Source organism: Phlebotomus papatasi, chromosome 2, assembly GCF_024763615.1.
Source record: "Phlebotomus papatasi isolate M1 chromosome 2, Ppap_2.1, whole genome shotgun sequence".
NCBI classification, from domain to species: domain Eukaryota; kingdom Metazoa; phylum Arthropoda; class Insecta; order Diptera; family Psychodidae; genus Phlebotomus; species Phlebotomus papatasi.
In genome coordinates this window covers 32,965,927-32,992,227 of record NC_077223.1, presented here as the reverse complement: position 1 = coordinate 32,992,227, position 26,301 = coordinate 32,965,927, and the positions used below count along the sequence as shown (strand labels likewise).

General features: G+C 35.7%; 4 protein-coding genes across 4 annotated transcripts in view; 2 read left to right on the top strand and 2 right to left on the bottom strand.

Annotated features, from left to right (window-relative positions):
• LOC129803505 (solute carrier organic anion transporter family member 74D-like) overlaps positions 1–24,093 on the bottom strand; it is a 59,248-nt gene extending 35,155 nt beyond the window's left edge. Inside the window, exon 1 of the mRNA XM_055850114.1 lies at positions 23,914–24,093. Coding sequence (XP_055706089.1) covers positions 23,914–23,945 — 32 coding nt within the window. The 5' untranslated portion in view covers positions 23,946–24,093. The remainder of the gene's footprint in view (positions 1–23,913) is intronic.
• Positions 11–13,227, top strand: LOC129803512 (kinesin-like protein KIF12). Its single transcript, XM_055850122.1, has 6 exons — positions 11–236; positions 367–753; positions 823–916; positions 8,313–9,150; positions 9,219–9,635; positions 12,864–13,227. Exons 2-6 carry the CDS (start codon positions 595–597, stop codon positions 13,003–13,005), a joined length of 1,650 nt encoding a protein of 549 aa, XP_055706097.1. The 5' UTR covers positions 11–236; positions 367–594; the 3' UTR covers positions 13,006–13,227.
• LOC129803508 (tetratricopeptide repeat protein 30 homolog) lies at positions 13,236–24,816 on the top strand. The gene is made up of 4 exons (XM_055850117.1): positions 13,236–13,949; positions 19,926–20,493; positions 23,956–24,166; positions 24,227–24,816. Exons 1-4 carry the CDS (start codon positions 13,286–13,288, stop codon positions 24,752–24,754), a joined length of 1,971 nt encoding a protein of 656 aa, XP_055706092.1. The 5' UTR covers positions 13,236–13,285; the 3' UTR covers positions 24,755–24,816.
• LOC129803507 (calcium homeostasis endoplasmic reticulum protein) overlaps positions 24,810–26,301 on the bottom strand; it is a 37,727-nt gene continuing 36,235 nt past the window's right edge. Inside the window, exon 5 of the mRNA XM_055850116.1 lies at positions 24,810–25,255. Coding sequence (XP_055706091.1) covers positions 24,907–25,255 — 349 coding nt within the window. The 3' untranslated portion in view covers positions 24,810–24,906. The remainder of the gene's footprint in view (positions 25,256–26,301) is intronic.

Here is a 26,301-nt window from a genome sequence, read left to right as displayed (position 1 = left end):
GACTCTCCCTATTTTCCGTTCTGTTTTTTTTTTTGGCAATGAACTTCACAGTTTGGCGCCAATACTCCTCAACAGTGTTTCAGTGATACATTTCCCGAGTCGAAAGGATATAACGAGGAAAAGTGCGAAAAGTGAATGAATTCCACAAGTTGTGTTTTCCTCCTAATGAAAATTGTGAAAATCATAAAAAAAGCAAATACGTGAGGACGAGTTGAAAAAAACGGGGAAAAATGAAGGTAAAAATCATCAGTTAAATTGACCTTAAAGATCAATATTTAACCATTTCATATTTGATTGATATTTATGAATTAATATGAATAATAGCATACAATTATAATTTAGTGAAATGCGTGGTTTCCCTTCTAGATCGATATCCTAGCTCTTTTACCAAGCCAGATGAGTGAAAAATGTAACTTAACTAAATGAAAATCAACCTTACAATTGATCCAAAGGAGTATCCTCATCAATTTTTCACGCCAACTTGTCTCACTGATTCCTTCTTCTTCCTCACCTTAGCTCCTCTAATGCGCTTTGACCTTTTAACTTTGGCGAGTATTTTGCATTTTCTCCAAACACCAACAAACAGACAAACACATGGAATACTCTAGCACGGGAATGAAGTCAAAAGGAAATCCCTCACCAATTTCTGAGGATAATTTCAATGTTGTGGTCCGTGTTAGACCACTCCTTAGCAAAGAAGTCGAAACTAAGGATCCGATGGTGATACAATTCCCAGGAAATGGACAAATTTATGTGAGTTTACAAAATTCAGAGTTTCCCGCCAAAAAAAAAAGAGTAACCTCCCGTCTTTCTTTCGAAAAGTGTGAATGCTCGAGCGGTGGAAGCAGTGCTGGAAGCACGGGCAGTAGTGCCCAGAGACCCAAACTCTTCTCCTACAACGTTGTCTTCGAAACAGGTATGGACACTTTCCCACAGATATTTGCCCTTCTCCCACGACAATCCTTGACCCGTCGGTCGTCAAAAGAAAATCCAACGTATAGACATGAAAATTTATGAGATGACGCGTTGGAAAATTCTTTAAAACGCTTGAAATTCTATATATTTCTATACGTATGTACTTTCGTTCCGGTGCTTAACAAACACGGTGACTTCATATGAGACTTTCCAGAATTATTTCATTCAATAAAACTTCTAGTTAATCATGAGCAATCATTTACTATCGCGTTCGCAATAAAGATAAATTCGGTCTTATCGTATTGTTTTCTCTATAATTTAAATTATATTAGAGATGATTCGCATTCTCTGATAACGATTTTACATTTCTATAAAATTTCTCTAAAGAACTCAACATATTCCGAATGATTTTCATCAAAAAATGCTTTTTTTAGGGAAATCGTCTGCATTACTGTGCAGACAATTCCCTTACGATGTACGATTTTCTGTACATCCAGAAAAAAAACATTGTTTTGGAAGAGAAGGGAAGGGGTGGGGTAAAGAGGGGCGTGTTAATGGTCTCAGGATCGACTTATGGAAGGTCCCCCGAAAGTCCCAAGTCTCTATCTATAACCGTTCGGGTTCTAGATGTGCGGTAACAAGCAGCGTAATGCCCTAGACACACTTACGACTAAAGTCCAGAGAGGACTAAGCTCGTTCATAACCAAGTCAGTTCCTGACACACTACAAACGAGGCTTAACGTTTACTGGCATCTCAAAACATAACTTTCCTGGGTTTTCTGCAGATATTTCTACTCAAATGCACTAGTACTCCTTTGAAAATGAAACTACTTCTAAATTTACTTGACAATTCACTTATAACAATAAGAATTATTCACTAGAAACGCGGAAATTGGCTTAAGTCGTGAGTTAGCTTCCACCTCACAAATAATTGTAATTAACAATCATTATTGCACGTGAAATGATACATGAATTCACAAATACTTTTATTTCCATATGAGTATTAGTGCATTTTAGTAGAAATATTTGCATAAAAATCCACGAAAGTTATGTTTTGTGGATACCAGTGAATGCTAAGGTCCTTGACAGACCTGAGGATTAGCCGAGAGACGGTTTAGCATAATTATATTCAAAATAATGGTTAGACATAATTTCCATCATTTTCCACTAAGTCGTCTCTCGGCTTAAGTCATGTGTGTCTAGGGCATAAGCCTCGTTTGTAGTAAGTCAGGAACCGACTTGCCTATGAACGAGCTTAGTCGTCTCTGGACTTTAGTCGTAAGTGTGTCTAGGGCATAACGTTATTTTTCAGAAATCGTCTGAAACGTAGATACAGTGGCGACCAAATAAATTAGCACACTTTCTGCGATTTTCCTATTTTTATGTTTTATGATACAATTATCAATCTTTATACCTAATCATGCTCTATTTTTTAGAAAATATTTTGCCCATTATGAATAAAAATGATAATTACTTTAATATTAGGATCTGTTAAAACCATGTGTTTTTGTCATTTTATGAGTTTAGGTATAATTCGTGCGGATAATTTAAATAGCACATATTCATTTTCTCTGAAAATATTATTTGAAAATTAGTTTTATTATAAAATTCAATATATATTCCTATCTTTTTGATCATTTGTAGGCATTATTGCCACAAATTTTGGTAAAATAAAGTTATGAGATCTGAAAAAACATGCAAATAAAGCCTTTGGTACAGATGTACACGCTTTGCGTAAAAAAGTTTAGGATAACTAAGATTATTTTTATAAATTGTATTTTTCAAGGAAGATTCGATAATTTTTATGATCAAAATTACAAATCACACAAAAAACTTGAAAATTTCGAGAAAGAATAACCACTTCTTGAGAATATTCTGCCATTGTTCGTAAAATAAAATTGAATTCTTTTGCTGCAGTACCGAAAATAAGGGAACAAATTGAACAAAATTTGAAGGAGTAACTTATGTCAGCATGACTAAAAGTCAATTATGTAAAAATATCCGATTTAGAAGTATTGCCAGACGTACAGAGTAAGTATTCAAACGAAGCCGTTCCTGTTGTATGATTTTTGTTAAAGAACATATGTAGAATGACTTGTAATTCTGAAATAATATTCCTTGAACCGATGTAGGGTGGAAGGAACGTATATTGACACTTTAAGAACTCATGTCAGCATCTATTGACACCCTACTCTGTACTATTTGGGATATGAAATTTGAACATCTCTGTTTATAGTAAAAGGTATATTACAGAAAAAACGTTATATTACTTATATTTTACTAGATATATTAAATAATTTTCAATATTTTGACAAAAGTGTCAATAAAGGTTCCCTGTCGAACAGACGTTCCTTCGACCCTATTCCTGTTTAATACAATTGGATGTGACATTACAAAAAAATTAGATGCCTCAAAAATCAAGAATTTTGTCCTTGATACATAATTAAAAACGTAAAATTTAGCAGTGGTAATTTTATAGAATGGGGTTACATTTTGCGAAGTGGTGTATGGTCTGTATATGGAATATCAGGCAATGGGCAATATAAACCAATTTGTTTATAAGGATATCTTTGGACAAGACTTGTACTTCAACATCGAAGAGAATTTGCTTTTGGTTTTATAAGCTTTAACAAAGTCAATGATCCCAAACACACTGCCAAGAGTTTTTAAAAATGGTTCAATCATAACAAAATTGACCTTTTGGAATGGCCAGAACGGTTCAAGGACCTCAATTCTGTTGAATTTAAAGGAAAAGATTTAATTTTTAAATAGAATTCGTAAGTTGTTAATTGCAGTAAAATCCGAAAACCTTCACTACTTTTAAGGTGTGCTATTTATATTTCCTCTTAGTATGTGTCGTTTCAAGAATTTTTTTACCTTGCTAAATCTCCGATAGAACTTTCAGGTTTTTTCTTCATACTCAAAATGTAATTATTTACAAGTTCTTATTATTAGTTTTATCATTTAAAGGCATAATTTTTCGAAAAATAAAGCATAACAATACAGTGTCCAAAACTGTGTTATATATATTGTCGCTACTGTATGTTGAAAAAAGTGCTCTCCAGAGGGTGAAAGGTGGAAGTTCTGCGAGTGAAAAAATTCAGGGAATATACATATTTACTGCTCTCTCTCTAAACACTGGTAAAAATGAAAGTATCATCGGGGATCCTTTGAAAATTTCCCTGTTTTGCACTTATTTAACTCCAGAATACGAATTAAAACCATGAAAAAGTCATCTTTGGTGTTCGCTCAGATGATAGAAATATAATAAGAATAATAAGTTTACGGCAAAACATAATCTATCGTGATAAATGTGCATACAAAATTTCAAGAAATACAAGTGAACCTCTCAAAGAATCAAATATGATCCATTTTGTTTTTCTAAAAAGGATCAATTTGATCCTTTTATTTTTACCAGTGGAATTCAAGCAGTAAAAAAGTCTTTAAAAACATTTAAAAACGTATAACAAAACGTTTGGGTTGTTTTGTACTAATAGCAGTTAAATGCATTTCGAATACATAGGATTTGACTATCAATTAATTATATTTTTTTCAAGTCTTAAGGCAAATACCATTAGAAAACAGTTCATTATCGGTATATAATCATTTGGAACCGATTAAAGCTTGTCCAAAATCCGAAGACCTTTTAAATGCACCCAAACATTCTACGATCAGACGTGAAATACGCAATCTAAAGCTATATATCAAATAATAAAATTAAAAAAAAATGAATTCAGAAAAAAGCAATCTTAGGATAGATATACATTTTTGTATCCTATAGAATCAGAATAATCTAATCTTCCTCCATAATGTATGGTATACAAATCGCTTTAAACTCACAGATGTTCATACTCTATACATTCCCGGGAAATGTCTTTAAAAAATTCATAATTTAATAAAAAATAAAGTAATTGCAAAACTATGTTTGCCCTTATATAAAATTCTGACAAAATAATAACAACGTCATAAAAATCCAACACGTAAGTTGATGATTTTCAAAGGGTTTCTCACACTTATTGTTTATTTATAAAAGTTCTTTCGATCGCATCGCACCCTTCCTCCCTAATCACTTTTGGTGTGACTACATTAGCACAAAATATAATGACAAGACACCAATCGATTATATTCTAATCACATAAAATACTCAATATATGTTTATTGTAATTTAATTACAGTGGGAACATGTCCCTTTTGCTAAAGTTACAAAAAGTGTCCTTTAAATAGTGTATTGATTCGAAAAGCATGATATGATTTAAACCCGACTCATCACACAAAATAAATACGGGCTTAATGGAAAAGGTTGTATTTGAAAATTCGGATTTACACAAGCTCCACTGCGGAAGAAGCTTAATCTAATCGATAAAAATTATAAATTAAATATTTTTTACTCAAACAAGATTGCATGCAAATGTCGCTTGAGTGAAAAGTATTGACTTTTCAAGTTCATTTGGAGATTTTTCATTTATATTTAATGTAATGTCTACGTAAGAACGATTTGAAATAAATTCTTGAGAGCTTATAGTTTAAATAAAATTTTCATTCAGTTACAGATTTTAGGAAAAACAATTTTCACTGCTATTGAAAATCTAGGATAGAATAAAACATACATAAATTTATCCCAGTCTCTTGCACTCAAAACTAAATCAAATTTGTTGTGATGATTAAAAGAAGAGGAAATAGAGAACATTCTGGTCTACATTTCACCCATATATCACTTTTGTGCCAGTTCATCCAAATCCTTGATATTTTGGTTTAAATACAAAATTTGTATAATTTCACGAATTTGATTCAAGATAACTGAATGGCGTCTCCCAACTTCAGCTCTAAATCGAATTTGCATGCACTCCGAGTTAGCTCACGTTAAGAATCTCACCTACATAAGCCGGTTAGGATTATCTGTCCCTTTCACTATTATAAGTTTTCAAAATAAAAAATCACTGTTGCTCAACAATCCAGATCGAGCGAGCTTGTGAACCATGAATGTTTTATTTTTCAGAAAAATTTGTCTCTATTTTCTTTTGAGGATATTTCACCTAATTTTCACATAATCCTTGTCGGCACTGCATTTTTTTGAACCACAAGACACTTCACTAATTGTAGAGGCTTCTCCCCAGAATTTTCACTATAATTTCATTGAGAAAACTCGCGAAAACAATCACCACTTTGCGAATTAATTGCACTGTGAATTATTTTGTCTGCCATTTAACAGGACTGGTAGCCATTGGAAATTTTCTAGTGAGACGGTAGGGGAAAGTGCCCAGTGCCCATGCTTGATACGGTCCAAGCTTAATAATAACTATTTTTTTCCTGTGTTAATCAATAGTTGTGACTCATAGCAATATATTTTAATAGCTGGTCCTAAGTCTCACACTTCCTGAAAAAAACAGGATCTTAGCTCTTTTTTCCCAGTTTCAGGAAGCAAAAATCAAAAATAGGTCCAAAACTATAATTTTGATACATGATATTTCATAAGTTTTTTCCTAATTAGTGTCGCTATTCAGGAAAATTGCTATCATAGGCACATAGGAGGTTCATCAGTATTAATATTTATGTAAAATATTTTTACTTGGGGACACTGTTTTTGAAGGTGGTGGCAAATTCATAAATTCTAACTTCGTTTAACACACGCCAGCTCTTAGTTGATCTGTTTTAGAACACAGCTCTTAATTCAAAGCACGACATGTTTAGGTTGATTCGGCTCTTAAAATATTCTTACAGACAAGAGTTGTATTTTTGCAAATTCCATACAAAGTTAGAACTGCCTTTTTCTGAGTGAAGAATGTGAAAGAGTAGGATAGACGTGTGAAATACTTTTGAGAAAAACAGTATGAATATTTTGATTTCCAAAGGGTATGCTAGAGTCATAATCCCATGTAACACAGAGCTTACTGAGTGACATAACAACATTTTAAGGACGTCATTACTGCTTATCTGCTGACCTGTTGAAGCCTGACTAGCAAAATTTAAGTAATTAATACATCAGGTCACGATATTAATTACCACTATCTAAAATTTACCTCATTACGACGTAATGAAACAAGGTGATTTACATATAGTAGTTAAGAAGTCATAAATACGTAGGGCTATGACCTCCGCCATTTTGTGATTGAGTATATTACTTAAGCATGACATAATTTTGACGTCATTATTACTCATACTCCACGCGTTCCACTTTGAGATATTCAACCTTCATTCTAGAAAAAATAAGTGAATTATCAGAAATTTGAGTACATACAGATATTTTGTTGCGTTAAACAAAATTCGTGGCCTAATTTCACCTTATACCAACACAGCTTTTAGATCAAGAAAATCACATTAAGTCAAAATTGACATCCCTCACATCCCAAAATGTTTTCATATATGTCTGTCCCATTTGATAATTAGAGGGGGACAAGCATATCAGGAATATTTGTGAAAGAAAGGGATGTAAATTTTGATTTAGTAAGTATTCCTGATCTAAAAGTTGTATCTGAGTCATAATGCTTCCGACAAATCTTTTAAGTCAGCAAAATTTTATGAAATATAAATTCACATTCCTTTCTTTCTCAAATGTTTTGCACTTGTCCATCTCACTCTTTCACACTCTTCTTCTTTTGAAAATCACAATCAATCACACAAATTTAATTTAGTTCAATGCAATTTTGAGTGGGACATATACAAAACGTTTAAGAAATAAAGAGATGCAACCCTTGATTTCATGAAATTGTCCTGATCTAAAAGACGTATCTGAGTCATAATGGCCCCAGCACACCTTTTAGATCAGGAAAATTTCATAAAGTCGAAATTCGACTCCCTTTCTTTCTCACACCTTTTGCATATGTCTCTATCATTTTTGCACTCTCTTTTTTCTTTCGAACATCAAAACAGATTCAATTAACCTCAATCGAATTTGCAGTGCGGAAGAATAAGATATACATATGCAAAAGGTGTAAGGAAGAAAGGAATTTGAATTTCGATTGCATATTTTTTTTCTGATTTAAAAGGTGTGCCGGAGTCATAATGGCTCCGGCACACTTTTTAGATCGGTAAAATTTCATGAAGTCAAAATTGGGATCCCTTTTCTCACATGTCTATCTCATTCACAGCATATGTCTATCTCATTCATTCGCACTTTTCTTCTTCTCTTAAATATCACTCCAAATTCAATTTAGCTCAATTGAATTTGGTATGCGAAAGAATGAGTCAGTCATATGCAAAATACGTAAGAAGGAAAGGGATTTGAATTTCGACTTCATGAATTTTTCCTGATCTAAAATGTGTGCCGGAGTCATAAAGTTTTAAATTTAGTACTAATCAAATTTAATATTTTGCAAACCAAATTAAATTTTTACTACTCGTTTGTACACTTCCACTGAAAAATTGTTTGAATAAAAATGGAAAATCAACTATTCCAACAGGTGCCACTCAAGAGGATATACTTCAGTATTCTGGCATTAAACGTCTGATTGCAATGGCTGTTGAAGGATTCAGTTGCACAGCTTTCTGCTATGGTCAGACGACATCGGGGAAAACCCACACCCTCACCGGACCTCCTGAACTATTTATTCGTCGACCAGATCCAACAGATGAAAGACATGGGCTCATTTTCCGCTCCTTCGTGTACCTCTTTCAATTGCTGCAGGAGAAGAAGGACACTAATTTTGTCCTCAAAGCTTCCTTCTTGGAGATCTACAATGAGAAAGTGATTGATCTCCTAAATCCAGGATCAGCCAGAAAACCTTTAGCTGTTCGGTGGAGCAAGAAGTCACGGGGCTTTTTCGTGGAGAACCTCTTTACCGTAGACTGTGAACAATTGGATGACCTTCTGGCTGTACTAGAGGAGGGAATGCGCAATAGATCTGTGGGATCTCACAGCATGAATGAGCACTCTTCGAGAAGCCATACTATCCTAACTGTGTATATAACTTCGGAGCAGCAAGCTGAACGAGGGGTGTTTCTTTCGAAGCAGGGAAAACTGAATTTTGTGGACTTGGCAGGAAGTGAAATGACCAAAAAGACCAAAAGTGAAGGGAAAACACTTGAGGAAGCCAACAATATCAACAACAGCCTTATGGTTTTGGGATACTGTATCTCATCCCTGAGCGATCCGAAGAAGAAACACGGACACATCCCCTATCGAGACAGCAAACTCACTAAACTTCTAGCAGATAGTCTGGCGGGAAATGGAGTAGCCCTCATGATTGCCTGCATTTCACCAGCACGATCCAATCTCTCAGAAACACTCAGCACTTTGAGGTAAAAATCTAATTTGCAAACACAATTTTCTTCTCTGAAAGTTCTAGGTGACCGGTGCGTAATTCTAGGTATGCTGCACGTGCAAAAAAGATCCGGACTAAACCGTTGATAGTTATGGATCCGAGAGAAGCAATGATTCTTAGCCTTAAACGGGAAATCGACACACTTCAGCAGGAAAATGAACATCTTAGAACAGCACTGTACGTGGAGACCGAAAAGAAATTTGACTCAAAGAGCGGCAGTAGTACAGCTTCTGCAAATTCAACTTCTGTTTCAGCGCCCATCATGAATCTTGATGAGAAGCAGGTGACTGAATTGGATGGGACTCAACTGGTGGAACTGGTTAAACTCTACATGCTAGAGAATCAATCTCTGAGAACTGAAAACTCCGAACTCTATACAGTGAGGGATATGATACTACGGGATCAGGAGATTGTCTGTCGAGAGAATGAGAGACTCCTCAAAAAGCTTGAAGACGTTAATTCGTAAGTTCGGATTTCATAACTAAAAAATTAATTGGGATTCTTTACAATTCTAACTTCTAAAGCGGGGACTCAATGGGTCAAGTAGTAGAGCACTCGCTTTATGATGCAAGTGTCCCGGGTTCGAATCCCCTTTAGGTCACCAGGAATTTTTCTGGCGTTAAAGGTGTTCGGATTGCATCCAGTGAGCTTCACTGCACTTAATTCCACGGGCATGGGACTGACAACCTCATCCCTGTATAAGAAAAGGAATAATGCATGTCTAGAAATTCCATTGCGGGAAGGCTTTGTTCCTTCATGGAATGTTGTGCCAGCATTATTATTATTATTATTATTATTATTAACTTCTGAAGCATAAAGTAAATCCACCTAGTCTGATACGAACCAAAAATTTGGAACCTTTGGATAAACGTTTCAATACTCAAATTTCAAACTAAAGCAGTGATACCCCGACTATGTTCTAGTGGAGTGCAGTGCCTGGTGAGAACGGATCAAGACCTTTTTCGCTTCTTTCAATTTTTATTCGCTACAACGTTTCGTTGATACAATGTCCCGTTCATCAGGTCTACAAAACGTTTTGAACAATTTTAGTTACACTTCTTAAAGCATTTGTTCCTTGATTGTTTTATGTAAGTTTCTTTTGAAAATGACGAAAACCTTTTATAAAAATGTGAAACACAATTATTCAAAACGTTTTGTACACCTGATGAAGAGGACATCCCTAAACGTAGTAGAGAATAAAAATTGAAAGAAGCGAAAGAGGTCTTGATCCGTTTACACCAGCCATTAAAGAGAAGACGATTAGAAACATGATTAGACACTTGAAGTTTTTGTCAAAGGTTAAATATAGGGTGAACGTCGTAAGAGGAATATACGAGATCGATCCGACCTTTCATCCGAATATTTTAGACCAGACTAGCAAAAGTAGGATCTAAATTGATTCACTTCATCAAAGCATTTGGTTGAAAATAATTTTTCATTAAAATCTCCTTGAAAGTTTCATCAATTATATCCTTTAAAAGATATTGACACTTAAACGTATACTTCGGGAGAGGAAGTTTTAGAAAACAACCTAAATAGAGTACTCTGTCAAGAGTGAGATCATTTGCCTTCCGGACGCCAAAATAGAAGGAACATAATTAAGGTCTTGGGAGTATAACTCTCGATGGAATTCGTTTTCAAGACACAGTATCGGTGCCAGGTCAGCTTTTACAGACGAGTTTTTTCTACGGAGGTTTTCTAAAAATCTATGAAATCAATGTATCCAAATGAATCCTTTGAAAAGATAGACCATTTTAGGTGTGATTCCTTCTAATCACACCTATTGTAATCCTCGGATTTTCTCAAAGTGCTTCGATCGAGCTGAAATTCACAGGGTATATGTTTTGAACATCCCTGATGCCGAAAATCATAAGACGGCAATTTCGGGTCTGGCCGGCCGTCCGGCCGTCCGTAGTACGCAATATCTCTGGATTGGAAAGAGATATCTTCATATTTTTTTTTAAATATACCTACTCGCGCGTACGATGATTTCTGTGCCATTAGTTGTTTGAAAAACCGGTTCTAAATCGGTTAAAAATTACGTTTTGTATAAATTTTATGTTTATGTTGTAGCCCAGAAAATTTAAACCAATTAAAAAACAATTTAAGACATTCGTCGAACAGTTCTCGAGATATTTCACTTTAAAGATTTCAATTTTAAGAAAATTTGCTTAATAGCATCAGGCGGGAAAAAAAGCGGGAGAAGTGGCGTCGGACAAGCTTTTCCATATATATAGCACTCTCTCTCTTTCTCTCTCTCTCTACATAGTGAGTCTATATTCGAAGATTTGTAAGGTGACATATACCATTCGTGATCCGCGATTTTTTCGCGGATCTTCGCGAGATGCAAATTTCTTCGCGGATTTTCACGGGGCGCGAATTTTTCGCGGATTTTCGCAGGGCACGTATTTTTTCTCCAACTTTCCCGGGACGCGACTTTTTCACGGATTTTCGTGGGGCGCATATTTTTTCGCGGATTTTCGCAGAGCGCGAATTTCTCACGGATTTTCGCGGGTCGCGTATTTTTTCGCGGATTTTCGCGGATTTTCGCGGAGCGCGTATTTTTTCGCGTATTTTTGCGGGGTACGAATTTTTTCACGGATTTTCGTGGTTCGCGTATTTTTTCGGGGCGCGTATTTTTTCGCAGATTTTCGCGGGGCGCAAATTTTTCACAGATTTTCGCGGATCGCGTATTTTTTCACGGTAATGAATAACTTCGCGGATTCCCACGGGTCGCTGACAGAGGTTCTAAACAAATGTAAAATTGAGGCCTCTATCTCTCATAGTTTCCGAGATAATCGACTTTAGAGATTTTCAGACACTTTTATGCATTTCTCATCCAATTTTCCTCATTAATAACGATAATATGCTTCATACACTTTAAGAATTATTAAACGAAATTTGCATTATTTATGTATAAATATCTTTCGGGTTTGCCACAATCCAAATTTGCAATGAAGGAATCGCACCTCTATAAGCTGATCTAGGCTTATCACTGGCTTTTTATTTCCAAAAAGGCTCACGAAAAGTTCAAAAAAGTTTTTTATTTTTGCTATAGGTAGGATCTTATAGCTGGGTTCTAAAACGTTTTATTAAGAAAAACTCTATCATATTCCTTTCCCGTAATGCGAACAAAGTTTTATATGGGCAAGACATAAATCTTAAAATTATCATAATTCGAATAATTAACAAATGTTTGTAAAAGAAAAAAATGCTCGTCAAGTGATCATGTTACGAATAAAGTTTGTGGAAAAGTATGAACTTTTTCGAACTTTTCAGCGTTAAACCCTTTACGAGCATTTCGTAAGTCCTTAGTTAAATTTACAAACATTTACAGTAGACTCTCTCTCAATCGGGCATACGGGGCAAAATGTTATCCAAATTATCGATAGATTTGGGCGTCAAAGTCATTGTAAATTCCACAAAAAGCGCTCAATTATAAAGAATCATGATAAAATAAGAGGAACTACAGCGAATTTGAGCAAATTTGCTTCATATAAACGTGAAAATTGTCAACATTTTTCGCCCGATTGAGAGAGAGTCTACTGTACGAAACAATTTTACAAAATATCTTTTTTCCATGTAAATAAAATTACATTGAGTGGCTTTTATTAAAGAATCCCAGCTTCCATAAGCTCGTCTGGTTTGGTCTGGTTTTTCTTTAAATTCAAATTTAATTTTTCATTTCAGAGTCTGCTGCAGATCTCCAATTATTCCCGCTAGACCAACATTCTCAGCAGAAATCCTCAATATGTCCACTGGAAGTGACCCAGAGCAGCCCAATATTTGGATTGCGCCATCCGGCACTCAAGAAAACCCCTCAACATTTTAATTCTAGTCAATTTTTCTAAAAGCCCTCAATGGCGTCATCAATAGAGAGTATTTTCACGCAAATTAAGACACGAAGACCCCTTCCTCCCGTGACAAAGTGATAAATGTGAGGCTCTTCGTAAACATTGTAAATGAATATATTTTAGGGAAAAATTTACACGTAGAGAAAATTTTATTGAATAAAGTGGTTTCCATGGAAATGCTTTTGGTTCCAAACAAACCATTTGTTGGGTGCCATCTTTTGCGGATGTCTTTTGCGGGTTGAAAAGTCGTGAGGGAAAATGTACACAAATAACGTGATAATACGTGATGGTGAATATACAAAAGTGATTTACACGCTAATCAAAGAGGATAGATTCCACGAAGCTATTAATGCTCTCAACAACATCGAAGAAGTATCGAGCTCACGGGCTGGACTCTCCCTTCTGGGACATTGCTATTTTCAGTGTCAGGACTTCATTGAGGCCTCTAATTGCTATGAACATCTTACTGCTATTGCCCCGGAAGTGCCCGAATACCGTTTGTACTTTGCCCAAAGCCTCTATCAGGCTGGTCTCTTTGACGAAGCCCTCAAAGTAACACAACTTGTGGACGCTCCTCATTTGGCCGAAAAGGTTCGTCAGCTACAAAGTGCCATCCGGTATGGCAATGAGGACTATGCCGGTGCCCAGACATTGCTTCTGCAGAGACCAACGGGCACTGAAGCTACACTGAACGACGAAGGCTGCCTCCTCTACCAGGCTGCTCTCTATGAAGACGCCCTTCAGCGCTACACCAATGCTCTACAGACGGGAGGCTTTAACCCCTTGGTAGCCTACAACGCTGCTCTGTGCCACTTTAGGCGCAAAGAAAATTCACAAGCTCTCAATTACATTGGGGAAATTGTTGAACGCGGAATTCGCAATCATCCTGAACTTGGAATAGGGGCTCAAGCGGAAACCGAAGGTAAGACTCTATCTACATATCTACACGGCTTTGAATAAAAGTCGAAAAATTCGGATATTTACAAAATTCGTTTTTTCAATTTTTGGTTACTAGGGGAAATGAGGGATGCTTCGCACGCGCGAGCCTTCGAACAATCCGAGTTTTCTCTTTGTTTGAAAAGTGCTAATTCCTCATTTCTTAGGCATTAGATAGGATAATCATAAACCTCATCTTCACTGCAAAAATAGGCAACCTAGCCCTTCTTTCCTAGGTTCTAGAATCACAAATGCAAAAATGGTCTAAAATGGGAATTTTTGATGACTCACATTTCGTGTGATTTCTCACAGTTAAATTGATTTTCAGAAATAATCACTTACACCAATAGATGAAGGGTTAATCTGGGTTGATATTTACGTAATATTTTTTGCATCGAAGGAAAATTATTTTCCGAGTGGCGAAAAACTCCTAAATACTACACTGCGTATTGGTTCAACCACTGAAAGTGTTATGGTTCGCCAACTCATCAGGTAACTCCAGCAGCTTAAAATCACAACATAACCTCAAAGAGGAAAAGAAAGTAAAAGGAAGATGAAGAAAAGACAGCTGATAAATTTTTAGGGTTGTCACATTTGAAATTTTTACATTTCAGTCGATTTTTCGACATAAATTTGCAAGAAAAAGAGTGCTTCAGAAAAATTAGAAGAAAACTGTTTTAGATACCTTCTTTTAGTGAAATAATGGTTTCTGTGGATTCGTGGAACTTGAATCTAATAATCGGTAAATAATTTTTAATTGTGAGCAAGAGTTATTCCAGGAAAAAATGCAATGACGAACCTTAACAACCCATCGTGCGAATCTTGCCTCCACAGGCAAGATCATCTTACTTCTTTCATTTTCCTGTCCAGGAAAAAGAACAGATTTTACGGCAGTGAATGAGGCACGCATAGAAAGTTAAAAGACCACAGATTCTTGTGGTAGGGGAAAGGCTCATAATTTTGTACAGTTTCTTATTTTGGACACTTTGAGGATAACATTGGACACTAAAAATAAATTGATTAAAATGATGGATTTTTATTCCAATATTTGATGAATAATGAATTCTATCTAAATATTTGTTCTTTTTGGAAGATTTTGACACTAAATACGTTAAATTTTGAATATGATTTGAGTTGAAATTGCTTTGTTGAAAATTCAGTGTGAGCAATTGCTTACGAGAAATATGACAGAACTTCGTGTTTACTTCAGTCTTATTTAGCTGTAGTGAAGTACTAACAATGTTTCTTCGGTTTTTTTGAGTGATATTATTGAATACTCATTGAATATTGTGTTGATTCTCGTTACTGGTGATTTGTACATTTGATCTGAAGTGAGATTTGCCTTGTGAATTAGATTTTTCGTGTGAAAAATGGGAAATGTTTTAAGACATTTACCAATGAGGTGATGGCTCTTATTTTGGACAGGTGTTTTTCTCACGAGATTTCGTGAAGTTTTAGCTTTTGTGATGACTAGGTTGGACAAATGCCTGGAGAAACAAAGGAGCATCATCTCTACGAAGAAGATGTAGCGAGAAATGCCTTGAAAAGTCCTCGGAAAGGCCAAAGAATGAGCGAATCCGCACGTGTTACTTGGAGTACCGAAGTCAACTCACTTTAATGAATGATATGGAAAGTTTCCGGGCTTCTGTGACATTCTACGTTTCCCTTACATGAACAGGAAGAGGACTTGGTAAGATTGGTTCATGAAATAAAGAACAATGGGCATCCTATTGAGGCGGATTAGCTGTCCAAATTTACAGTCAAGTTGGCCAAATTAATAAACAAGTTGTCCAAAATAAGAGCCAAAGTCACCTCTACATATCAATTCATTTTTAAACGTATTAAAACTAATTTTAATAAAAATAAGACGATAAATAGCTTGCTAAGTTTCTAAACAACCCTTCTGAAAAGAGAGTAACAAGAAATGTCAATTAGTATAGAAAATATCGCACTTCAAACTTGGAACTTCGATGCTTATAAGCAGACTGTCCAAAATTATGAGCACTTCCCCTATAGCGCAATTGATTGTCCATTTTACCGTTCAGCCGGAAAAAAATCTTGAATATTGTCTTCCAAAAAGCGTGCGAACCATTCCTCACTTCCCCTACTTGAGGTAACCTTCTTTGTGAATATTAATTATTCTCAAAGTTATAGGGGAAACTGGGGCACCACCAAACACGGGGTACCACCAAACAATAATTTTTATTTCTAAACTACTTGGACTATCTCAACCATTTCTTCAGTAGACAAGCATCCCTATAGTGCCTATAAATTCCTATAGGTCTTATCCTCTGAAGTCGAATATCAGAATAAGAAATCGCAGTGTTTGTTGGTACCCCGTGTTTGGTGGTGCCCCAGTTTCCCCTAGGTTTTTTAAATCTTAAGAACCATACATACTGCAAAATATCAGCTTGAAATTACTCTCCTATAAATTTGACCATTTACGAATTATTCCAGTCTTATTCTAAGCCATTGATATATGGGTCTTCAGACAACAAAGAATACAGGTCACTAACCCTGAACTTCTTTTTCCAATCAATCAAACAAAAAATCTGTTCTAATCATCAAATTACAAATATCATTAACAAAAACTTCTCAAACGAAAGCGAAAACATTCAAAAACATCCCTCACTATTTATTGATAAAGGAACTTCATAAACTGACGAGTGTTAGACTATATTGTCTGGTAATTGTTATCTTGTGTTAGAGCAATTGAGACCTACATTATTGATTAATTTGTGAAAGCACAAAAAAGCCGATAATTATCTCACACCACATATTATTTGCTTTGCATTTAACTTCAACAATATTTGGAGAACTTTTGTGATAATGACTTGCAGTATTTTCATTACATTCATTTGCGGTACGTTGTTCTCGTTCAAAGAATGAACTTTCCTTAAGTCTACATCAGTGAATACTTAATTGATAAAAGACACCTAGAAAAGTCAATTTCAGTTCTTGGTGAAAGCAAATCAAAGCTAAATTTTAAAATTTAAATTGGTTGAAGCTGATTAGATTCAAACGGAGACAAAGATTATTTAAAATGATTTGTCTCTTTCCGGAGTAAATTGCACTAGTTTTTGAGCAAAAATATTAACTTATGGTTTTCGACCGTATGGATATTTAAGGCAAGTCAAGGTGGGAGTTCGGTCTTCGGAAAAGAGTCCCCAAAATGTAAATAATTTATAAAGTTAATTATGAATTTGTTAATTGTAATTAGGCCCTGAAGAAGATCCCATCCAGGATCGAAACGTTGGCTGAAGAAATAAATTGAAGAACAAAAAATAGACCGAACTCCCACCTTAACTTGCCTTAAAAAATATTAAAATTCAAAAATTAATTAGGCTTCTACAAAAAAAAAATATCTTAGATTTGGACATCCTTATAAGTTTATAATCATATGTAACAAATTTTCAACGGTTCTAATTAGTTCAAAAAAAATTTCCTACAGTATCCATATTGTCCCTTGTGCAGTTAGAGATATTAATTCAAAGAAAAAGTCCGGTGATCGTCGGATGGGAGGAGTTTCAGCCCAAAAAATAATTCTTTTCTTCCGAGAGCTTCAGGTGCTCTACACACCTTATTCAGTGGTCGAGAATTTTGGGCTTCTTCTGAGACTTTGTCTCAATTGATTACCAGGATAATGTCGTTCCTGAGTAGATATCACCGATGAAATCTTTTCGGTTTTTCAAAAATTTTATCTACCGTTAATTTAAGATCATTAACATTTTGGAGCTACCAAAAAATCATGTTCTTGATAAGAAAGGGGAAGTGCTTGAACTAAACAACTTTATTTCACTATCTTTTACCATTTGGCCGCTGGATTTACTGATAGATAAACAGTATTAGGTGAGAATAAGGGCAGAATCACATTGACAGTAAAATGTTCACCGTATTTCGGTAATTTACGTATTTTCGTATTTTCATTGCAATTCTTACGCAAATTCTCGATTACCATATTACCTTATCTCATACTCGGTAGCACTAGGGGAAAATAATATAAGAAAATTCAAGAAATAAAACGAAAATGCGATAAACGGTGAGCAAAAAAAACTGTACGATTAATTTCCCGTACAGTTGTTTTTTTCTTGCTTACCGTTTAAAGTATTTTCGTTTTATTTCTTCAATTTTCTTGTGCCACCAAGTATGAGATAAGGCAAAACGGTAATGGAGAATTTGCGTAAGAATAAAAACTGAGATTGTAAAGAATCTCAGCTAATTGGAATGAACATGCGTAAATTAACGAAATACGGTAAGGCTACGGCGATCATTTTACAGTCAATGTGATTCTACCCTAAATCAGGGTAAAGACAAGGTTTATGTACGGATATGAATTTCGTAATGGAAATTGAGATATTTTAGCTGAGATTCTTTACAACTTCAGCTTTTGTGGTCACAGGTGAAATCCGACCTCGTCAGATCGGGCCCAAATTTTCGATTTACACGTTTTGACACTCATAGATCACGAATATCATGTGTGCTAAAAATCAATTTTCGTGGACGTCCCGTCCGTCCGTCCGTCCGTCGTATAACCACTTCTGGAGAGAGAACGGAAAGATATCGACAAGAGGTTTTCGGCAAAGGTTAAATGTCGATGGGCGGCTAGAAGTAGGTGATACCAGATCCACCCCCCCCCTTCCGCCATTTTGAAACACCCCAAAATTTGTTTTTTCAATAACTCAGCCCCTATGGCATCGATAGATCTCAAATTTTAGTATGTTATAGCTGGACCTAAGACCTTTCGATCAGTTTCAAACTTAAGGTACCCCGACTCACCTGACCCGAACTAGAAGGGGTCAAAAATTCAATTTTCAAATGGTCATATCTCCGCTTCTAATTGTCAGAACTTGAAAAATTTTGGTGTTTTGGAAAGCTCTCGTAGAGTACTACAAGCCTTATGACATACCAATTTCATTTGATTTAATCGAAGGTCCGATTAATCGAAAAATTGATTTTCGATTAATCAATCTCGAATATTTCGAAAACTAGACGATATTTTTTCTTTAAATTTTAATAGGTTGTAGCTGAGGTAGGGACCTTTCCAACGGTGGGTCGCAAAAATGTCTTGACCGGACTGCATTTTCTGTCTTTATGAAGGGATCTCCAAGCAATTTTAGCATATATTATATCTGAGAGCAAGATCTTTCTAATGATGGGTCCCGTCCGTCTCTATACCAACCCACTGTACCCCGACCCTTAGCATGTCCATATGGACCGGCCTCATATCTTTAATGTTTATTAACTGATATCAATGAACTTTTTTTTTCTTTTGTTAGTTTTCCCCACTCAGATTATTTAAAATTATTTTTTATTTAATTTAAAATTAATTATTTTTATTAAATATGAAATATTAAATATTTTATTAAATAAAAAAAATTAAATAAATTGAAATTAAAAATTAAAGCGGTTATTTCAACCGCTCTAACATTTGTAACAATCATGGTTGTATATAGAAGAGGCTCTGAGCCTAATTTACAAAGAAATAATAATAATTATAAGATATTAATAATAATAATTAATAATTATAAGATATTATTAATAATAATTATAAGATTTCAGATTCATAACTCTCAAAATCTGTTTTTCGAAGCATTTTAAACTTTTTAAATAAAACAATTTGATGAATTTTCACCTATTACTTATGTTTTCACATATTAATATCTTAGCAATTGTGAAAATTCATCAAATCGTTTTATTTAAAAAGTTCAAAATATATCGAAAAACAAATCTCATGAAAATTTTGCAAGATCTGTTTTTTGTTTAATATTTTGAGAATTATGAATCTGAAATCTTATAATTTTTGTGTTATATTCCACTAAAAATAAAACAATTTGTAAAAAAATTTTGTTTTAATATCCGATGACTTCTGAATTTTAAAAGACGTTTTTATTTGTCTAAAGAATTTTTAAATCATTCAAGTTATTCTAAAAGAAATTGATGGAACTGTAATTGATATTTTCAGGTGGTGCACGAAGTGTCGGTAATCCGCCAGCTCTTGCAGCCTCGGGCTTAGCTCAGGCATTGAATCTCAAAGCAGCAATTGAGTATCAGGAGGGAAATCTCGAAGGTGCTCGAGAAGCCCTTTTGGATCTCCCACCGAGAGCTGAGCCTGAACTTGATCCCGTAACCCTTCACAATATGGCCCTAACTGATCCAGCTGGAGCTGGAGCAGGTCTCAGACGCTTGGCATTTCTTATGGAACTTGGACCACCCACTTGTCCACCTGAGACTTTTGCCAACATCCTCCTCCTCTGCTGCAAGCACGAAATGTACGACACAGCAGCAGATTTACTGGCTGAACATGCTCATCTCACCTACAAATACCTATCATCCTATCTCTACGATCTTCTGGATGCTCTAATTACAGCACAAACATCCTCAGATGATGCTGAGCAAAAATTGGGCACATTGGCATCAAATCTAGCGGGAAAATTGCGCTCATTGGCTGCAAAAGTTCAAGATGCTCGTGGAGCAGGGGATCAAAATATTCTCAGAAATTCTCTAAAGGAATATGAATCAGCTCTTGATAAGTAAGTTAAAAAAAATCGATATAAAATTCATTATTTTTTAAATGCGGAAATGCTTCAGAGAAAACGGCAAGTCTTTCTGTTTGATTACAAATTCACGGTAACTTCTACTCAACCTTTTTGACGTCAATAAAAATTGGAACACAATTTATTTCTTCAAACAGTTGATAATGGGGAGTTTTTCAATTTACCTGGGTTATTCAAATAGTTCAAACAGAGTTACGTGTGTAAGGTCCTTGAAAAATAATTCAAATGTATAGAAATATGTATTTTAGCAATGACTCTGCAATTAAGCGAATGAAAAAAGTCAATTTCATGGTAATCATAATATTTTCTAAAATTATATTGACTATAAAGGATTGGAGACATGTCAAAGTATTTTCAATTAAATATAATATAACAAATGAAATTACTATACATCACACTATTTAGGATCCTGAATTAATTAAAACTATTAAATATTTAAAACCTCTTTAGTGAGATTGTCTTTCATGATGCCATGAAAGTACACGAAACTAAGAGTGTATAATGTAATTGGGTTATCTATTTTTAAGAGGAAAATCTTACTTCAAATTTTCATTTGTTTTACCACATGTAAGCTTAAAATTATTGAGGGCAGAGATCTTTGTAGCCACGAAATCCCAAAAGTTTATGAAAGAATATAACATGTAGATCGAACACATTTTTGCTTAGCTTTTTTCTTACCTATCCTCTGCACCGATCTTTTTCAAGGTCTATTGTCCTTTCTCCATCTCGTGCGCGATAAATAGTATATTAGCACTACTTTATATCACAATTTAATCACGAATAAATTGGTGAGAAAATTGTGGCGCAGAAACTACCCGAATGACTGCAATAAAGTAGTACCTGATGAAAATTTAATGAGCAAATTTTGCTTATAAATTTGCTCACTTCTCATTAATTTGCTCATTAATTATCAATCGTATTTGTGCTATTTTAATCTATTTAAACCAATTTTTGTGACTCGAGTCCACTTTTTTATCACTAAATGAATCGATTTCTAAAAGCTCTTGGCGAAAATTGCACATTGGGACACATATCAGCAACAATTAATGTGAATTACATTAAAATTTTAATGTGAAATTCTCTAGTGTGATACCACCGGTTAGACGTAGAGGGTTGGCGGGAATAATAATTTTTTAAATGTGAGTATATGTGACTTAAATCTCCAAGAAAACAATGAATGTTAGGAAAATGTTGAAGAGGAAAATGTCTATTAAAATAAAGAGTCAATCGAATTGTTTATTTTAATCAAATAATAGATTCAAGCTTTTTTAAAAGTGACTGAAAGAAATTGGCAAAATTGAGAACAGGGGAAAGCACGTCACCTTCGGACGTCTCGTTCTTCGGAAAACTCCATTTTTATCTACGTTCTTAATAAATTTGATCCTCGGATTTTTACAGGAAGCTATTGAACTAGATATTGAAATATAATATTAGGTGTGAAGAATTTCGGTCCGATGGGGTGTAGCAAGAATTGACGGAAACACTAGACCTTTCTTGACTTTTCACAATTTTATTCTTTACGACGTTTCGAGGATGAATGCCCTCTTCATCAGGTCTCGAATTTTGTTGGGAAAATCACGTACAGGCGGGAAATATTTCTGTGTCGATCAGTCGAATGGTGATCTGTGATCCAAGTCCAAAAAAGTGTAGGGGAGGGGGAAGTGGGGCACCTTTGAAACTGGGGCACCTTTGAAATTGGGATTTTTCACCTGTTTTTAAATAAAATTTAGCCATATCGTGATATAATTTAGGTGCACAAACAGATTGAGAAGCTAAATTACATTATGATATGACTCAGTTCCACTTAAACATAGGAGAAAAATACCAATTCCAAATGTGCCCCACTTTCAAAAGTGCCCCACTTCCCCCTAACCAAAACCATTTTTATAGAATTGCTGGAAATGTGTCGTACGACTTTTTCTTTATTTTCGGATGTATTTTAGAAAGGTACCATCTAAAATCCCGAAAGATAAAATCCCGAAAAACCAAAATCCCGAAAAGTCAAAATCTCGAATGAGTTGAAATCCCGAAAGCCAAAATCCCGAAAAACCAAAATCCCGAAAAGTCAAAACCTCGAATAAGTCGAAATCGTGAAAGGCTCAAAATCCTGAAAACCAAAATCCCGGAAGTCATAATCCTGAAAGCCAAAATCCTGAAATCCAAAATCCCGAAAAGTAAAAATCTTGAATGAGTCGAAATCGTGAATGGCTCAAAATCCTGAAAGCCAAAATCCCGAGAGCCATAATACTGAAAGCCAAAATCCCGAAAAGTCAAAATCGACCCATTCGAGATTTGGACTTTTCGGGATTTTGGCTTTCAGGATTTTGACTTTCGGGATTTTGTTTTTCAGGATTTTGACTTTCGGGATTTTGACTCATTCACGATTTAGACCTATTCAAGATTTTGACTTTTCGGGATTTTGGTTTTTCGGGATTTTGTAATGCCAAAAACCCGTAAAGTCAAAATCCCAAAAGCCAAAATCTCAAATAGTCAAAACGGTCAAAACCTTGAAAAATATGAAATTATACGGAGAATAATATGTAGATAAGTTTCCCAAAACAAAGAAAATTTCCCTTTGCTTCCAGCAAGAACGGATGCAATCGTGGGAGTAGCTATGACATTTTTAAGAATTCGGGATTTTGACTTTTTTAGGAATTGGGCTTTCCGGAATTTTGACTGGAACCTTGTTGGAAAGGTTTTGGAATTTCTTACAAGTCTGTTCCAGTTCCAATTTATTATGAATTTGTAATAAACCGATAACTAATTCTTATTTAAAAGTTAATTTTATTACTCTTTAGCTATTATAGGCGATCATTTTGAATGATTTGTAAAACGGTTCATATCAATTGTGAACCGATGATAAATTCTGCGAAAGCACATTTTGAGGTTCATGAGTTCGAACATTTCGCAAAGCATGGCACGTTTTGCCATCCCATTTCGACTTGTCCGAATATAAGTCGAATAAGTCGATTTTTTTTCGCTTTTCGGGTACTCCTTTACATCCTCTACCTTTCCGTGAAAGATAATTATTTTCAAAGTTATAGAGATTTTAAATCTCAAAAATCCTATACTCTGCATGAAAAATCTCAGCTTCAAATCGCTCTCCTGTAAAGTTGGTCATTCGCGACTTATTCGTTTTATATTCTGAGTTGTCGATTTATACATACACTAATGCTACTTGAAACAAGTTTTGAGGCAATTTATGAATCGATTTAACTTTTTTCACAAACGGTAATCGTAAAAAAATGACAAAAAAGGCAAAGCAATCCTTGAAGCGGGAGGATATGATGCTTAGCACATTGATTTCTTCCGCCAAATGATAACAGATTTATCAGGATTTGACATTTTCCTGCCTCTAAAATTTGGTTAATTTATATTAAAAATATGGAAACTTACCTTTGGAAGTTGTTACTCTTAATGCTCGTCATTTTTCCGCAGTTACATTCCCGTAGCCATGGCTAGAGCCTGGCTTCCATGGCGTTTGGATGATTTTGCCGGAGCTGAGAGGGAATTCCGAGCCAGTGCTGAATTTTGTTCAGAAACACCCATTTGGCGTCTTCATGCAGCCCATGTTCTCTTCATGCGAGGTGACAAATACAAAGAAGCTGCAGCCTTTTACGAACCGATCGTCCGTCAGAATTACGACGATGTAAGTTGAATTCTTCCGGGAGGATTTGAAACCGAAATAAAACTGATTCCGACTTTGCAGATTCTGAGCGTATCAGCCGCAGTCTTGGCCAATTTGTGCGTAGCCTACATCATGACGTCACAGAATGAAGAAGCCGAAGAATTGATGCGAAAGGTGGAGAGAGCTGAAGAAAGAAAAGCTCCAGCAGCTCTTGCAGCCGGAAATACGGCGCCTTTTCTTCATCTGTGCATTGTGAACTTAGTCATTGGGACGCTGTACTGTGCAAAGGGAAATTATGAATTTGGCCTATCCCGGATTGCCCATGCCCTCGAAGGGGGTTCAGGAACACGTCTCTGTGCCGACACTTGGCTCCATGTAAAACGCTGTGTCCTGGGATTGCTCACGTGTCTTGCCAAACAGACTCTAGTTCTGCCATCGGCAGCTGTCCAAGAAGTTCTGAATTTCCTGAGAACCTGTGAAATCTATGGCATTTCAATTCCCTCAATTCTCACCAATCCCTTCGACGAGAATGCCGATCAACCGCCAACAATTGGCATTGAAGCGAGAAAATTGCGAGTTTTGCTGCTCAAACTCATGGAGTACCACTGAAAAATCCCATTCACTGATGTCCCCTCAAAAGAACTATTATTAAAAACACTTCATGTCACGTACTCAAGGTGTCTTTCTCTTGGAAAAGTAACATCTCAAACATTCCTACCAAATGTTTCACATTCACTTCCCCCTTCCCTCCCCCCTTCAACTTAATATTTTCCCATCATATCATTGTCCTCCTTCTTCATCATCCCCCTCATCATTCCCCGATGGCTATTACCCATTGAATTGGGCATAAATCTCTGCGGTGGACCACGAATATCCTTCCGGATGATGGCTGGTGGTGGTGACCGGGACTTTGAACGACTTTTACTGCGACTCTTTGATCTATATCGTCGTCGTTTCTTCTTCTTTTTGAACGAATTCATTTCTATGGTGATTGGACTCGGAGATCTCGAACGTGTTCGAATCCCCTGCATTATTTCCTCTTCCTTCTGCTTCCTTGATTGATTCTTCACTTTATAGTACTCGTACAGACCGAGTTTTTCCCATCCCTCTCTGAAAAAAATGCACAAGGATACATTTTTGTATCCACCAAAATCTATCTACGACTTCATTTATTAGGTTAGATTCTTAACAATCTCACCTACTATAATCCTCTAACAAAATCTCATGTCCTTCGATCAGCCCCAAACTTTGCCAAAATGTGTTTGGCCGGTTTGGCCACTTCCTGATCATGAAATATGGATGGCTAAAAAGGGTCCGTCCGGCCGCTCTTTGAAGCTTAATATCTCATAAAACTAAGAGAAATATCGACTTACGGTTTTCCGCAAAGGTTATCGGATGAAAACTGCAAACTTAAGGTCCCCTGACTGGCCTGAACCGAGCTATAAGGGTCCAAAAAGGATTTCTTAAAATGGCCATAACTCCGGTTTAGGATTTCCAATACGGGATCCCGGGATCCCGAAATCCCGGGATTTTAGCCCTTTTTTGGATTGGGATTAATCCCGGGATCGATGCATTGATAAAACGGGATTACGAGATCCCGAAATTCGTAAATATTACGATCCCGAAATCCCGAGATCCTTCTCGGGATTTCCTGGGTCCCGGGATTTTCGGGGTCTCGGGATATAAGGGTCCCGGGATTTTCGAGAGCTAGAGATTTTCGGGGTCCCGAGATTTTCGAAATTCCGGGATTTTCGGGGTCCCAAGATTTCCGGGGTTCCGAGATTTTCGGGATCCCGGGATTTTAAAGTCCCGGAATTTTCGGGATCCCGGGTACTTCTCAGTCGCTTCAATAGAAAAATTCAAACACAGCTTCTCCACTCCGGAGAAGACTGAATGATTTGAGTGTCGCTTGCTCTATATTCACGATTCTTTGTACACAGAAAAAAATATTTTGTAAAATTGTTCATAAATGTTTGTGAAATCCTATGGAGGACTTACGAAATGCTCGTGAATCATTTAACCCACAAACAAGTTCGTAAAATTTTGTACTTTTTTCACAAACATTATTCATATGATCATTTGACGAACATTTTTTGTATTTTTTCAAACATTTGTTCGTAAATGTTCGTAAAATTTTGTCAATTGTACGTATTTGT

Coding starts and splice junctions, on each gene's coding strand:
- LOC129803508 (XM_055850117.1), top strand. CDS start 13,286: ATGTACACAAATAACGTGATAATACGTGATGGTGAATATACAAAAGTG. Junction 13,950..19,925: donor GGCTCAAGCGGAAACCGAAG/GTAAGACTCTAT, acceptor TGATATTTTCAG/GTGGTGCACGAAGTGTCGGT. Junction 24,167..24,226: donor TCCGTCAGAATTACGACGAT/GTAAGTTGAATT, acceptor CCGACTTTGCAG/ATTCTGAGCGTATCAGCCGC.
- LOC129803512 (XM_055850122.1), top strand. CDS start 595: ATGGAATACTCTAGCACGGGAATGAAGTCAAAAGGAAATCCCTCACCA. Junction 754..822: donor CAGGAAATGGACAAATTTAT/GTGAGTTTACAA, acceptor TCTTTCGAAAAG/TGTGAATGCTCGAGCGGTGG. Junction 9,636..12,863: donor AAGCTTGAAGACGTTAATTC/GTAAGTTCGGAT, acceptor TTTTCATTTCAG/AGTCTGCTGCAGATCTCCAA.